This window comes from Salminus brasiliensis, chromosome 3 (genome assembly GCF_030463535.1).
Source record: "Salminus brasiliensis chromosome 3, fSalBra1.hap2, whole genome shotgun sequence".
Taxonomy (NCBI): Eukaryota; Metazoa; Chordata; class Actinopteri; order Characiformes; family Bryconidae; genus Salminus; species Salminus brasiliensis.
In genome coordinates this window covers 4,231,332-4,246,092 of record NC_132880.1, presented here as the reverse complement: position 1 = coordinate 4,246,092, position 14,761 = coordinate 4,231,332, and the positions used below count along the sequence as shown (strand labels likewise).

Here is a 14,761-nt window from a genome sequence, read left to right as displayed (position 1 = left end):
GGCTTACATCTTGACTTGGACTCGTAATTAACTGAGTTCCACTTGACTTGGACTTGTACTTAACTGACTAGTGACTTGCCTCAAATTCACGACTTGGATCTCAAGCCTAAATGACTTGCGACTTGACTCGAACTTGAGATCAGCTGACTCGCAACTTGACTTGGACTCACTGACTCATGGTCAGCTTATCTGACTCGCAACTTTGACACAGACTCATGCTTAACTCACTCACGACTTGACTCCAAAAACTGACTTGCAACTCAACCCAGACTCATGATAAACTCATCCACTTGACTCTAATTTATGTTTAACTGCCTCGCAACTCGACTCGACGTGCTTAAATTTCTCGCAACTTGACTTGGACTCATGCTTAAATGCCTCTGGACTCAACTTGGACAAGTGATTCGTCTCGGCTCGGACTTGTGATCAACCAACTTGCGACTTGGACTTGTGCTTACCTGACTCGCAACTCTGACTCCTGATGACCTCATGACTCATGACTCGACTAGCAGGGTTACTATTCAATGTCTGCAGCCTAATAACCACACCCCACTAAACGCCTGACGCTGCGCTGCACCTGAACCTCATAAGCAGCGGCTGTAGCTTTTACAGTCGGAGAGGAGTGCTGGAGCATGAATACTGAAAGAATGTGAGCCTGTTGCACCCCTGAAGCCATGGGTGGGCATTAGGAGACTCGGCCTGCCCTGGATAATCACTGTACCCCTCCAAGACACTCCCAAGTAATATTTAACTAAGCGACCTAATTATTCTTTCTTTATTATTACCAGCTGTAGGCTAGCATTCCTAAGTGTGCTTAATATAAACCCAAAGTGTCTATTTATCCATTTTTTAAGTCCCAGGGAACACAGTGTAAAATATTCACAATGTTTTTTATGATACTAAACTTCAGTTTTATATTAAACCACCAGGAATGTGGAGGAAAAATAAACAGGACTGGAATTATTAAAAAAAAAAACACACAAAAAACCCCCCACAAATTCGCTGATCGAGCTCGTTGTGAAGCCGGCCTCTATCTGGGCGTGGTCCTGATATTCTAATGAGCAGGCTGAATTGACAGCCCTCAGTAGGTGCCAACTATGGCAATACTGAAACTTTGCACAGTTGGTAAACAGCAGAGATTTGAAATATGCAGAGATGGCTATGGCATCGACTCGTCGCCTGGCATGCTGGTCTTCTACAGCAGGCAAAGGACTAAGAGAGAGAGAGAGAGAGAGAGAGAGGACAGAGTCTCACCGCGGTTGAGTGTGGGAGTGCTGTTGATATCTCCTGCCATGAAGGAGGACTCCGTCTGCTTCCTCACGGTGTCGTTCCACATCCGACGAATACGACTCTGGACAACGAACACAGACATGGAGGACATATAAAAATTTTGCAATATATATATATATATATACACACACTATACTGACAAAAGTATTGGGACACCTGTTCATTCGTTGTTCAAATGTATTTATTGGTGTAACTGTCTCTACTGTTCAGGGAAGAAGGTTTTCTACAGTGTTGGAGCTCATTGCTGTGAGGATTTGATTTGTATTCAGCCACAAGAGAGTTAATGAGGTCGCCCACATCGCCCTAAAAGTATTGGATGGATGAAACACTGTCCCAATGCTGGGGGGCTTTATACCCCTCTAGCCCACGCCTGGCATTAGGCAGCATGGTCTCAATGGGTTTATACTGATCTGCTCCAGAGAGTCCTATTCTATTGGCAGTACTTCTCCAAAGGGACTAGATAAGCTGTATATGTCAGCATGGGGTGCAACTCAAAGTAGCTGAATTCATTCATCGCAGGTATCGCAGGTCCTTCCTTCCTGCTGCCGTCAGACTGCACAACCAGCACTGCTCCCAGCGGACCACATACGCACACACTTAACTACACACATGTTCATGTTCAGGGAATACTATGTGCAATACCCCCCCCATGTGCAATTAAGAGTCTTTTGCTGTAAATAATATTGTTTATTGCTTTTTTAATTCTTATTTATATTGTGTATATAGTGTAAATTATTTATCTAAATTTTTGTAACTGAGTGTCTTGCTATCCCTTTCTGCTGTCACACTGTGAATTTCCCCACTGCGGGACTAATAAAGGACTATCTTATCTTATCTTATCTTATCTTATTTGAAGGGGTGTCCACAAACATTTGGACATATATAATGGTCCAGTTTTGCTGCTCTAAAGTGACAGTGACTACATATGTTAGGTACGTACATATAATTCATATGGGACATGATTATTACATACCTGTCTGTGCGCGGCTGCATGCCGTGATTGGCTGCTGGTGTAGTAGCGGTTGTTGGCCCTGAGGGCAGAATTCTTCAGAGAGCCGTGTGAGCTGGAGCTGGAGGAACGCCCGCAGCAATACGAGTGACGTAGACATTTACTGTACTCCTTATGGACCTGCGTACGTGCACACACACACATAAACACACACACACACACACACACACACACACACACAAAGTGAGTAAATATAACTAAAGCCTGATCTCCACACAGTTAGTACTGCCAGACTGTCAGACAGTCTGCACACTGTAGATTCATACTGGAGTAAAAACATTTTACAAATATTCATGTAATACAATATGAACTACACACACTAGTTATATAGTTCAGACTATAAAAACTAAACACACTGCAGATTCACACTGGATAAAAACTACTATTATTAGCATCAAATTGTAAAAAAAAATATAAACACTGCTGATTCATACTGGATTAAAATCAATCCATCGTTAATAGTATCAAACAGTAAAAATCACACACTGCAGATTCATTCTGGATCAATGTCCCTCCACAGTTATTACTGCCCGACTATGAAAACTAAACACACTGCTGATTCATACTGGATAAAATCACTCTACTATTATTAGCATCAAACTGTAAAGAAATATAAACACTGCTGATTCATACTGGATTTACATGTCAGATAAAAACTATGCAAACTGCTGATTCGTACTGGATTAAAGTCCCTCCACAGTTATTATTGCCCGACAATAAAAACTAAACACACTGCAGATTCATACTGGATCAAGGTCCCTCCACAGTTATTACTGTCTGACTATAAAAACTAAACACACTGCTGATTCATACTGGATAAAATCACTCTACTATTATTAGCATCAAACTGTAAAAAATATAAACACTGCTGATTCATACTGGATTTAAATCATTCCATTGTTAATAATATCAAGCAGTAAAAAACACACTGCTAATTCATACCGGATCAAAGTCCGTCCACAGTTATTTCTGTCTGACTATAAAAACTAAACACTCTGCAGATTCATACTGGATTAAAATCAATCCACTGTTAATAATATCAAGCAGTTAAAAATCACACCTTGCTGATTCATACTGGATCAAAGTAAAAACAAACTGCAAATAAACCCCAAAAAACAATCTATACACTCCAGATTCATACTGGATTACAGACACTGCGTCGCTACTACTGGCTGAAACTGAAGCAGACCCTGGGACTGGAGTGTCACACACCTTCTTCTGCAGGGCGCAGTGGAAAATGAAGATGAACATGCCCTGGAAGGCGTTGAAGGTGGTAAAGAGGTAGGCCATGGTGACCGTCTTCTCATTTATGAAGAGGAGACCGAAAGCCCAGGTCAGGCCCAGAAGGAAGAGCAGGGCGATGGCCCCCAGAGCCCAGGACCTGAAAGAAAACAGGCAAACAGAATGGGCAGTGATCAGACTGTTATATGAAGCTGGGGTCATAAGTTCAGTCCCGGCTGGTAAAGATTCAGTATTGTCACTGTTACTCTTGATCAAGACAATAAAGGGCAGAGCAGAGTGTCCCTGTATTAGACCCAGTGGGTGTAAGTGTAACCTGTGGCCTCTCAGTCACACCACAGCAGAACACAGCAGCCGGGCTAAATCCCAACCGTGCAATAATCTGATAAATGATCAAATACTGCATCACTAGATTTGAGAGACATAGACAAATAAATCTGTCTGTCTGTGTGTGTGTGAAATATGTACGTCCATATCTTCATAACTGTAAACATACAAATTTATGAAACAGTGAGAGTACATAAGCAAACACTGCTGTGATTCTTCCTCATATTAAAGGGCCCATATCATGGAAAAATGCAAGCCCCCAGTCCACTCAGCCCAAAGATGGAGACTAGACCGCAACGGCTAGCTGCTAAAACTACTAGTTTTGTGATGTCATTTCCACATTTGCACCTATTCAGCTTTAGGAGTTTAGCTCCGCCCATTTACACAGAGTCTTCCAGTCTGGACTACTGTAATGAGGCACCATGCAGGGCAGCCAGACAGAGCAAATGTATATACTGTATGTTAATATGGTCCTTTACATATCATCCCTGTCTCGCAAAAAAAAAAAAAACCTTGTATCTCCAAAATAGCAAATTTACAGGAGGTATAATTTTGGAACATTTCTATTGGTCCATTCTTCATGAACCCACCTGCTTAACCTTTTAAACAAAGAATAGCCCCACCAGGGGGTTCATTCTAAGTGATAAGAGGTTGAAAATCATTCATTTAAACACACTGAAAATTCCATTTTAGTACGTCAAACTACACAAACGTCCCCAAGCTGTCCCCAAGGCAAAACATAATAAAGATATAATTTTTTAAATGCCAGTAGTATTATCTAAGGAACTGATTGAGTATAAGGAGCAAATATGGAAATATCAATTATATTTCCACATTTATTAGATATTAGTGGAATCTCTTTCACCTATGAGAAGAAAAACATCATCCCACAATTTTCAAAATACATGTACACCATTCATTTACAGTGTACAGCATGGTCCTTTTGGTCCCAAGGGCCAGCTAACAGACGACTATAAGGGCCGAGGGCGCCTTCTACCCACCCAGAGAGAGCGCATGGCCAATTGTGCTCATTCTGACTCCGGCTGCTGATGGCAAAGTGGCATAACTCGGGATTCGAAAGCCTGGAGTCTGAATGTAAGAGGCAATGCAATCAAAAAAATAAAAACACTGCAAAAAAATATTGTACCGTAATAAATACCACTGCTTATACCATGAAGCCCTGCAGGCCGAATAGGCAAATAGGCCAACATATGTAAATGGGCGGGACAGTCTGGGGATTGGACAGCAGGTTTTTAAAGCCTCATACACTACATCAGACTCTAGGACATGTTGGTTTCCAATGATATGGGCCCTTTAAGTCCTTCTGTCGCACTCACTTGATGTTGTCCAGGCGGCTGGAGTCAGGTTTGAGGGCGGAGGAGTTGCACACCATCTTGTGCAGGGTGACCATCAAAAACACCAGGTTCAGCTGGAGGCAAAAAGGCAGGTATTAGGCACGAGGCCGATATTACCGAGAAAGTACAGAGCGCTCCGTAATGCAATGGGTTTCCGTACTGTAGGCCACACTAGCGCAATACTGTTCATGTCAACAGACTGCGTGAGGGATCACAAGCCTCCGTAATGTAGTTACATTTATTCCACATGGCTTTTCTGTTCCCAGCATCTACCTATTTCCCCCCTATTTTATGAGCATCTGTGAGTACCGTGGTACTTGCATGTAAACATCATATATGGGACACATGCACAATGTACATTGTGGGTCATCCATATGTTTTTTAATTGGTAGGTAAATGCATGTACAGTGTGTCCATATATATATATATATATATATATATATATATATATATATATATATGTGAATGTATTTCCACTTGTACATATACTGTCCAGTGAAAAACATGTATCTCCAAAATGACAAATTTACAGTAAGAAAAAACCTTCTTAACTTTCAATGGAAGTCAAAGTCAAAGTGAAAAGACTTCATTACAAGTCATTTTGGAGCATTTCTATTGGTACATTCATTCAGGATGAATCACACAGTGGACAGAAGAGCTACAGGGTTCAGGTGATGAGGAAAACTAAAAACGGACAAAATTGGAGATACACTGCTATAGAATAAGCATAAGTAAATATCAATTATATAACATATATGTAACATATTGTTGCTCCAAAATAACAAGAGCATTTTTATTGGTCTGTTTATCATGAAAGTTGAACATAATGCAAAGAATTTTTATAGGAATATTTAAGAAAATATAATGTATTATTATTTAATTATTTAACTAATTTAAGATATATATATATATATATATATATATATATATATATATATATATATATATATACTATTTTTACAACTGGCCAATATGGTACGATATATATTTAAGAAAACCACAGGTGTCTCACAAAATTTTAGTTTTATTATTATTATTATTATTATTATTTTTGTAATAAATATTTATAATATATAATTTTCTTAATTTTGGAAATACAAAGTTTTGATCAGACATCTGGGATTTTCTTAAATATATATTGTACCATATTGGCCAGTTAAATAATAGTAAAAATAGTTGGCATATATGTCACATAGATTTCAACATGTCACAAATGTATATTAAATATAAGGGAATTTCATCTGTTCTATTATACATGTCAAATATCTGAAATCTGTAAATTTGTCATATGTCAGATTCCCGTATGTGCAGAGGGAGGTAGAAACAGGCAGAGAGGACAATACCATGATAACGAAGGACACAGGACCGATGAAGCTCCACACGAAGTAGTTATCCACCCGCAGCCAGCACCTAAACACACACACACAGGGTAGAACATCATCTCCTGCTCCGTCATCAATCATATCGCAATAACGGCCGTAACCCGGAGTGCCACATGCAACTAATTAATCACAGCCAACAACACGTTTATTGCTTCTGAAAAGAAGAGCATTTTATCGATTATTAAAGCACTTGAAACGAGGCCATCTTATCTTAAAATGTTATTACTGCCGCCGCCGATATTACGCTTTCTTTTTTCCTTTTTTTTTACGTATCTCTCCTTGTCCGAAAAAAAAAGCCAAAAAAACAAAAGGCAATAAAGAACTAATAAAAACGGAGCTGATCGTTAGGCTCCGTTTTTAATCATTAGCAGACTGGAGTCAGCATCTAATTTTCTGCACAGTAGTCAACACTCTGAAGACTACAGCTGTGCTGCGTTTGAAAATAAACACATAGACACACACACACACACACACACACAACATACGCCCATGAGAAAACGCATTAATTAAGAATTTCTTTTCGCTTAACTTGTCTCACCCATTCACAGAATAACCCTGGAACTAATATAAAAAAAAACACACACAAGGAATGTGACGCACCCAACGCGCCTTTTTCATAACGACAACCTCATAGCGCCCGAAATAGCGAGGAAAAGAAGCCATTTAGCTCCACACCGAACTGATATTGGCAATAAATCAGGCATATTTCCCCAGCGAACGCCGCGGATCAACTGCACGCCTCTTTTTTCTCCCCCCCGCCTCGCCTCTCTGAGGGACGACCCACCGGAACGCCTTCAAAATGACTTTCGCGATTGCTTAACGACGCTAAACGCTTTCCTGGCGGGGGGGAGGAGGGAGGGTCGAGACCCGCCCCCCTCCCAACACCCCCTTGCTTTGAGGGGTGTAAATGGGGCCGCTTCACACGTACGCTTTCTTGGTCCCGTAGCTGCGGTAGTCGATGGCTGCAGAGATGCCCACCACCAGCGCGGGGAAGCAGTAGCCACACAGGTAGTAGTACTTCTTGCGCGAGTACTCGCTCTCGAACACCTCCACCAGCATCAGGTACAGCTGGACGCCCTCCAGGCACAGCCAGGAGAAGGCGGCCAGGAAGAAGAAGTGCAGCAGGCCGGCGAAGATGGGGCACGCGATCTAGGGACAGAGACAGAGAGACAGAAAGACAGAGACAGCACAGTTCAATATCAGGTCCACGTCTAATCCAACGACTTCCGACGTAAAACGGCAACATTGAGTAGTGAGACATGGTGACCAAAACCCAACATCTGCTAAATGTCCACACAACGTTAACGTCCACACAATGTGAAATTCTAACGTTGTTAGATGTTGGAAGGTTTTTGGTGTAAAATAACTGAAGTTCAACATCTGTTTAACGTTGGAGCTTGATGTCAACGTCTGTCTAACGTAGGAATTGATGTCACACCCACTGTTGGTTTTTGACGGATATGTGACTTTAATTTTCCAACCAAAAATGAACATTTATCTAACGCTGAAGCTTGATGTCAACATCTGTCTAACGTTGGAGCTTGATGTCAACATCTGTCTAACGTTGAAGCTTGATGTCAACATCTGTCTAACGTTGAAGCTTGATGTCAACGTCCATCTCATGTTGGAGCTTGATGTCAACGTCCATCTCATGTTGGAGCTTGATGTCAACATCTGTCTAACGGTGGAGCTTGATGTCAACATCTGTCTAACGTTTGAGCTTGATGTCAACGTCTGTTTAACGTTGGAGCTCAATGTCAATGTCTGTTGCTGGAGCTTGATGTTAACATCTGTCTAATGTTGGAGCTTGATGTCAACATCTGTCTAATGTTGAAGCTTGATGTCAACATCTGTCTAACGTTGAAGCTTGATGTCAACGTCCGTCTCATGTTGGAGCTTGATGTCAACATCTGTCTAACATTGGAGCTTGATGTCAACATCTGTCTAACGTTGGAGCTTGATGTCAACGTCTGTTTAACGTTGGAGCTCAATGTCAATGTCTGACGCTGGAGCTTGATGTTAACATCTGTCTAACATTGGAGCTTGATTTCAACGTCTGTCTAACGCTGGAGCTTGATGTCACACCCACTGTTGGTATTTGATGGATATGTGACTTTGATTAACAACTAAAATTCAACATCTGTCTAACGTTGGAGGTTGATGTCAACGTCTGTCTAACGTTGGAGGTTGATGTCACACCCATTGTTGGTTTTTGACGGATATGTAGCTTTGATTTTTAACCACAATTTATCTGTCTAACGTCGGGCATTAAATCAACCTGATTTTCATTTTCAACCAAAATTCAACATCTGTCCGACGTTACCATTCAACATCTTTTTGACGTCAGACTGACATCCGGTGCCTGCTGGGTATGGTAATTCTAATAGCTAAAAACTATTAGGTAATTCTAGGTAATTCTAAAAGCTCAATGAACTACTGAACCGAGGAGAGAGGGAGACGCGGAGAGAGAGAGACAGACAGACAGACAGACAGACAGAAGAGGATTAACATGTGTAAAACGATGTAAAGCCCTGATTATTTGTTTAAAGGATTACACGACTTCACATTGTAAGGCAATCAAGTAGCTCTATTAAGACTCTGCAAGTACAAACACGGCTCGCAGCTGGAGTCTGACGGCTCTTCTTGAAGAAAAACAGCGCTTCCCACCGATAGAGAATGATCAGATGTGCCGGCGAGACAACCCTGAGTACTGCTGCAAGATAATCTGCCGCGCTATTTGCAGCATGACGGCTGATAAGTATATTAACCTCTCCTCTGACCTACATTACGGCCTTTCTGCTTCTGCGCACTTCTCTGCTTTTTTTGCTGCTGAGCACACACAGCTTGTATAATCTCCATAGAAAAGCACTGACCAGTAGAACGGGACAGCTGCACATTTGGCGTGCAAATGCATACACATACACACAGCTAGTCTAGTCCCTGTAGAGAAGTACTGCCATTAGGCTAATACTACTGCCTAATATTAGCCTAGAGGGGTATACCGCCCCCCAGCAGTGGAACTACTGTGTTCTCATCCAATACTTTCTGAGCATCCAACATCTTGACCTCAGTATAGCTCATTTCGCTGAATGCAATCAAATCCTCACAATAAAATGCAATGCACCTCCAAAATGTAGTAGAAAGCCTTCTTCCCTGGACAGTAGAGACAGTTACCCCAACAACTGCTGGATACACTCTCTGATTTTGGAAGAAACTACGAATGAGCAGGTGTCCCAATACTTTTGTCCACACAGTGCAGCACAGAGTTACCATTCTAGACCATCACTAAAGACCAGGTTTGTACAGCCGTGGCACCTGCTGGGGTTAAGGGATAACGGGATGGATAACAGGATGACCCTGGGATGATCCTCAGGACTCACATGGTACTGTGTCTTGTGGATGCCGATGAGGAAGAGGAGCTCAGCGATGAAGAGATTGATGCAGAGGTTTTTGTGGATGGTGTTCCGGTCAGTCTGGAGGCCTCTCAGGAAGCAGAAGGTAGAGATACAGATGGCCAAGCAAACTAGAGAGATTACAATACCGACCCACGTGATCACAAACAGCAGCAGCTCATGCATCTGTCCCGGATTCTGCAGGACAGAGAAACAGAGAAGGGGGGGGGCATATAAGACCATTATAGTGAAATGCCATAAACGCATAGGAAGCCTAAGGCAGAGTAACTTCTGCAGGGGACACACTGTATGAATATCCAGAAAATGTCAAACTGAAATTGCTGTGGGTTTGTGCAGTTGGGTGGCTCTGTGAAAGTGTGTGTGTGTGTGTGTGTGTGTGAGTGTGTGTGTGTGTGTCCTAATATTTTTTCTCTGAGTGTGCACTTAGAAAAGCAGGTGAGCTACAAGGTTGGAAAAGTGGCTAGAGGGAGCAGGTGCTGCATGAGTGTGTGTGTGTGTGTGTTTGTGTATGTGTGGGTGGGATAGAAAATGCAGTTCCACTGCTCCACATCCCAGTGCTTAGGGAGTGGGGTGGGTGGGGGGGTGGAGGCGGAGGGAGCTTTGTACAATCTCTCTTTGACAATGCCTTCCTATGGAGATTATACCAGCTGCAACTGTGTGTGTGTGTGTGTGCCTGTGTCAGCAACGACAGCTGAATTAGTGTCCGGATACTTTTGGACACATAGTGTGTGCATATATATATGTATGTGTGTGTGTGTGTGTGTGTGTGTGTGTGTGTGTCTGTGTCTGTGCTGTTGCTGTTGTTATTCAGCTGTCGTTGCTGACACAGGCACACACACACAGTTAGTGTCCAGATACTTTTGGACATACACACATAAATATGTATGTGTATGTGTGTGTGTGTGTGTGTGAACACATGAGTGTGTGTATACATACATTGGCCTCGTGCTGCACCATGAGCACAGCGAAGTTGGTGAGGTGTGAGCAGGAGCAGGTGGTGTGTGTGCCGTTGGTGTCCAGCAGCCTGCAGCCCTGAGACGACCACTGGCCCGTCATCGAGCGCTCCGAATAATTCCAGAAGGAGCAGTTCGGACTGAAGTGGTTCTCCAGCTACAAGCAGGGGAAGAGAGAAAGAGAGAGAGAGAGAGAGAGTTTCCTATTGAGCTAGCAGCCAGCAGAGGCGCTAGACCAGCGTCCTCTTGGATGTCCGACTTTTGAGAGTAAAGGACTGTTTCCTGGACTGCCACTAGTTTAGGGGCACTGCTGCCCTGACGCTCCGCCCCCAACGTGCAATTCACTGGCCTACCGAGTCACAGTCCAGAAACCGGTCACATGAAGCTCTGCAATCTGCAATACTGGCCTTCCACCAAATACGGCTATTCAGGCCCAAACTACCTCACAGTGCACCTGATTGGCTCAAGTACATTAACGAGGACAAACATTCCACTAATTGGCTTTTAACGAGGCGCATGCAGTAATTAGGAGGCTATAATGATCACGGTTGGACATTTTTTCCAGCTCTCCATTTCTCCAAACTTCCAAAAGGAAACTTGTTCAGGTGTGAAATTTTTATTAATGAACTGTTTATCTAATTAATTCATTAATTACGAATGACTTAGGTCTAATTAGGTCTAATCTGCTTATTCATACAAAAGCATCCTCTTTCATAATTTCAAGCACTGAGTGTGTGTGTATGTGTTTGAAGTGGGGGGGGGGGGGGTGGCTGCCAACCTGTAGATGTCTCAAAGTGAAGACCACAGGTACGGTCAGAAACACCCGGCTGGACTCTTTGTTGATCGATGCGGTGATGACATGTGAGTTGACGGCTAAAACCCGCCCTCCGAGCCCAGGCTCCACCTCCATCTTCACAGTGGCGTTTTCAGTGGAGAGGAAGGAGCCCAGGTTCTTATAGAGCAGGAAGACTACCTTCACCTGACCTAGAGAGAGAGAGAGAGGGAGAGAGAGAGAGAGAGTGAGAGAGTAGTTAAAAGAGAATGAGAGAGGGAGAGAGAGCAGTTAGGCAAATGTAAGAGTTTGAGGGAGAGAGAGCGCGAGAGAGAGAGAGGATAGGTAAAAGAGAGAGAGAAAGAGAGAGAGAGAGGGAGAGAGAGAGAGAGAGAGAGATAGAGAGTAGATAAAAGAGAATGAGAGAGCGAGAAAGAGCGGTTAGGCAAATGTGAGAGTTTGAGGGAGAGAGAGAGAGAGAGAGAAAGAGAGAGAGCAAGAGAGAGAGATAGAGATAGAGACAAGAGAGAGAGAGAGATACAGAGATAAACAGAAAGAGAGAGAGAGAGAGAGAGAGAGAGAGAAAAAAGATAGAGACCAGAGAGAGAGAGAGATACAGAGACAAACAGAAAGAGAGAGAGAGAGAGAGAGAGAGATTGTCAACAAGAGTACAGGACTAAAGAATGAGGGAGGGGGGTTGCGAGAGGGCGCGCGAGAGGGAGGGAAGTGAAGGGTTAGACTGATGGTAAAGAGCATTTCATTTAGACTGCTGGGGGGACGAAAAAAGGGAGGGGGGTTAACTCACTCACTTACCCACTCACTCACTCTCTCACTCACCCTCTCTCACTCACCCTCTCTCTCTCACCCTCTCTCTCACTGCTCTCTCTCACTGCTCTCTCTCAGTGCTCGCGCTCATTCTTATTATTCTGTATGAATATTTCATGCGCGTTTGTTTCAATCATCCTAATCTCTCTCCCGCCGCCGAACCCGGCGCAAGACACAAAACACAGAAACGAAGTGTGGGGGGGGGGGGTGGTTGTGGGGGGCATTGGGGTGCTGGGGGATGGGATGAGGGGGGGTGTAGAGAGGCTCGGGAGAGATGAGTGCGGAGGATAAGATGGCGGAGAAACGGAGGAGAAAAGAGCAGTAGAGAGAGCGCGAGAGCCGAGATTGCTCCGTCAGCCCGAAAACGATAGTAATCTACACGCCTCCTCGGCTATTCTATTAGCAGCGCCGTTAAGAAACCATCAAGAAAGAAATTGTCTCAGCGCTTTTCGTTAATCTGATTAGACTGTTATTATCAACCAATAAGTGCAGTAAATCAGGCTGGGAATTGTGCTAAGCTGCTGTTCCGAGCGCTCGCCGGAACGCCTTGACTGTCCATCACAGGCTTCAGAAGTTTTGGAGATTCGAGACAATGGGAACGATGTCAGCTCAGCCACTTTACAGTACCCCGCGTCTATCATATCCTCAGCTCTGCGTGCTCTAAGCCAGTGGAAGAGATGGAACAGCGGCCACATTATTGGAAACCCTTTGGTGCATCCTCATATGCCCTCTTTTTTTTGTTTTGTTGCAAGAACTCATCACGCAAGAGCCATCACCTGAGATCCACTCTTTGACAAAAGTATTTGGACACTTTCATCTTCCGACAATGGGAACGATGTCAGCTCAGCCACTTTACAGCACTCCGCATCTATCATATCCTCAGCTCTGCGTGCTTTAAGCTAGTGGAAGAGATGGAACAGCGGCCACATTATCGGAAACCCTTTGGTACATCCTCGTATGCCCACTTTTTTTTTTTTTGTTTTGTTGTTTTGTTGCAAGAACTCACGCAAGAGCCATCATCTGAGATCCACTCTTTGACAAAAGTATTTGGACACTTGCGTCTTCCAAATCAAGTGTATTTACCCCCAAAAAAAGGTGTTAGGCTGCTTTGTCTCTACTGTCCAGGGAGGAAAGTCTCCTACAAGATATTTGTTTAAAGCATGGCTGTGAGGATTTGATTACATTATAAGATAAGAGTGAGGTTAGCGAGGTCAGGAAGTTGGATGATAGTCACCGAGCCACCTCATCCCCAACTCCACAAGTCAACATCCCGAATTGAATTCTGCATTCAAGAGGAGGAGTGTCCACAAACTTTTGGACAGGCTGTGCACCAGAGAACTCATGTGGATTTCGTAACTCAATGGGTCAGAGCTGCTTTGGGGGGCACGAGAGAGGGGAGCCTAGGCAATATTAGGCAGGCGGTTTTAATGTTATGGCTGACTGGTGTTTCCAAACAGGACGCAGCGCCGGCTGATTAAGCGTGTTTGTAGATCAGTGACGAGAGCCTCACTTAGCTGTTTTTAATGTGCTGCTGTGTTTACGGCCGCGTTGGTCCCTGGAGGGCCGCGGCACCGCACAGCGCAGTGTTTACCTCGCTCTAACACACCTGCCTCGACTCGTGAGCTCGTTATAAAGCCCTTCATGGGTTGAGTCAGGTGTGCTGAAGCGGGGAAAGTAATAAACGTGTGCAGTGGTGCTGTGGCCCCTGCAGGAGCGCAGGAGTGTGTGTGGGGTAGAGGGGTGTGTGTGTGTGTTGGGGGGGGGGGCTGCAGGTTTAATGTGCTCTTTAATGATCGCAGGTTTGAGCCGTTGTGTCTCTTATTGGCTGTGACTCACTTCCTCACACTCTCCCGCTTCTTACTTTCTTGAACTTTTTTTTTTAATGCATCTGTCCTGTCGCGCGGGAGACGCACACACACACACACACACACTCGCACAACAGCAGTGCTGGAGGACTACAGGTTGTTCTGGGTTTAGAAGGAAGGAGCAGGAGGGAGGCACAGGTGTAAAGGACAGGGGACAGGACAAAGGAGAGAAGGAAAGAGAGAGAGAGAGATAGGAAAATACAGAGATAAACTAAGGAGAGAGAGAGGAACAGAAAGAGAGAGAGAGAGAGACAGAAAGAGGAGGGAGAGAGAGAGAAAGAGAGATAGAGGAGGGAGAGAGAGAGACAGAAAGAGGAGGGAGAGAGAGAGA

General features: G+C 43.9%; 1 protein-coding gene across 2 annotated transcripts in view; it reads right to left on the bottom strand.

The window, feature by feature from the left end:
* Positions 1–14,761, bottom strand: part of adgrl1a (adhesion G protein-coupled receptor L1a) — a 223,153-nt gene that overhangs the window by 24,579 nt on the left and 183,813 nt on the right. For both annotated transcript variants that reach the window (XM_072675209.1, XM_072675210.1), the window contains exons 14-22: positions 11,747–11,952; positions 10,952–11,125; positions 9,983–10,192; positions 7,531–7,751; positions 6,564–6,630; positions 5,203–5,294; positions 3,512–3,680; positions 2,264–2,419; positions 1,255–1,351 (exon numbers count right to left, since the gene is read on the bottom strand). In XM_072675209.1, the coding sequence (XP_072531310.1) occupies positions 1,255–1,351; positions 2,264–2,419; positions 3,512–3,680; positions 5,203–5,294; positions 6,564–6,630; positions 7,531–7,751; positions 9,983–10,192; positions 10,952–11,125; positions 11,747–11,952 (1,392 nt within the window). The remainder of the gene's footprint in view (positions 1–1,254; positions 1,352–2,263; positions 2,420–3,511; positions 3,681–5,202; positions 5,295–6,563; positions 6,631–7,530; positions 7,752–9,982; positions 10,193–10,951; positions 11,126–11,746; positions 11,953–14,761) is intronic.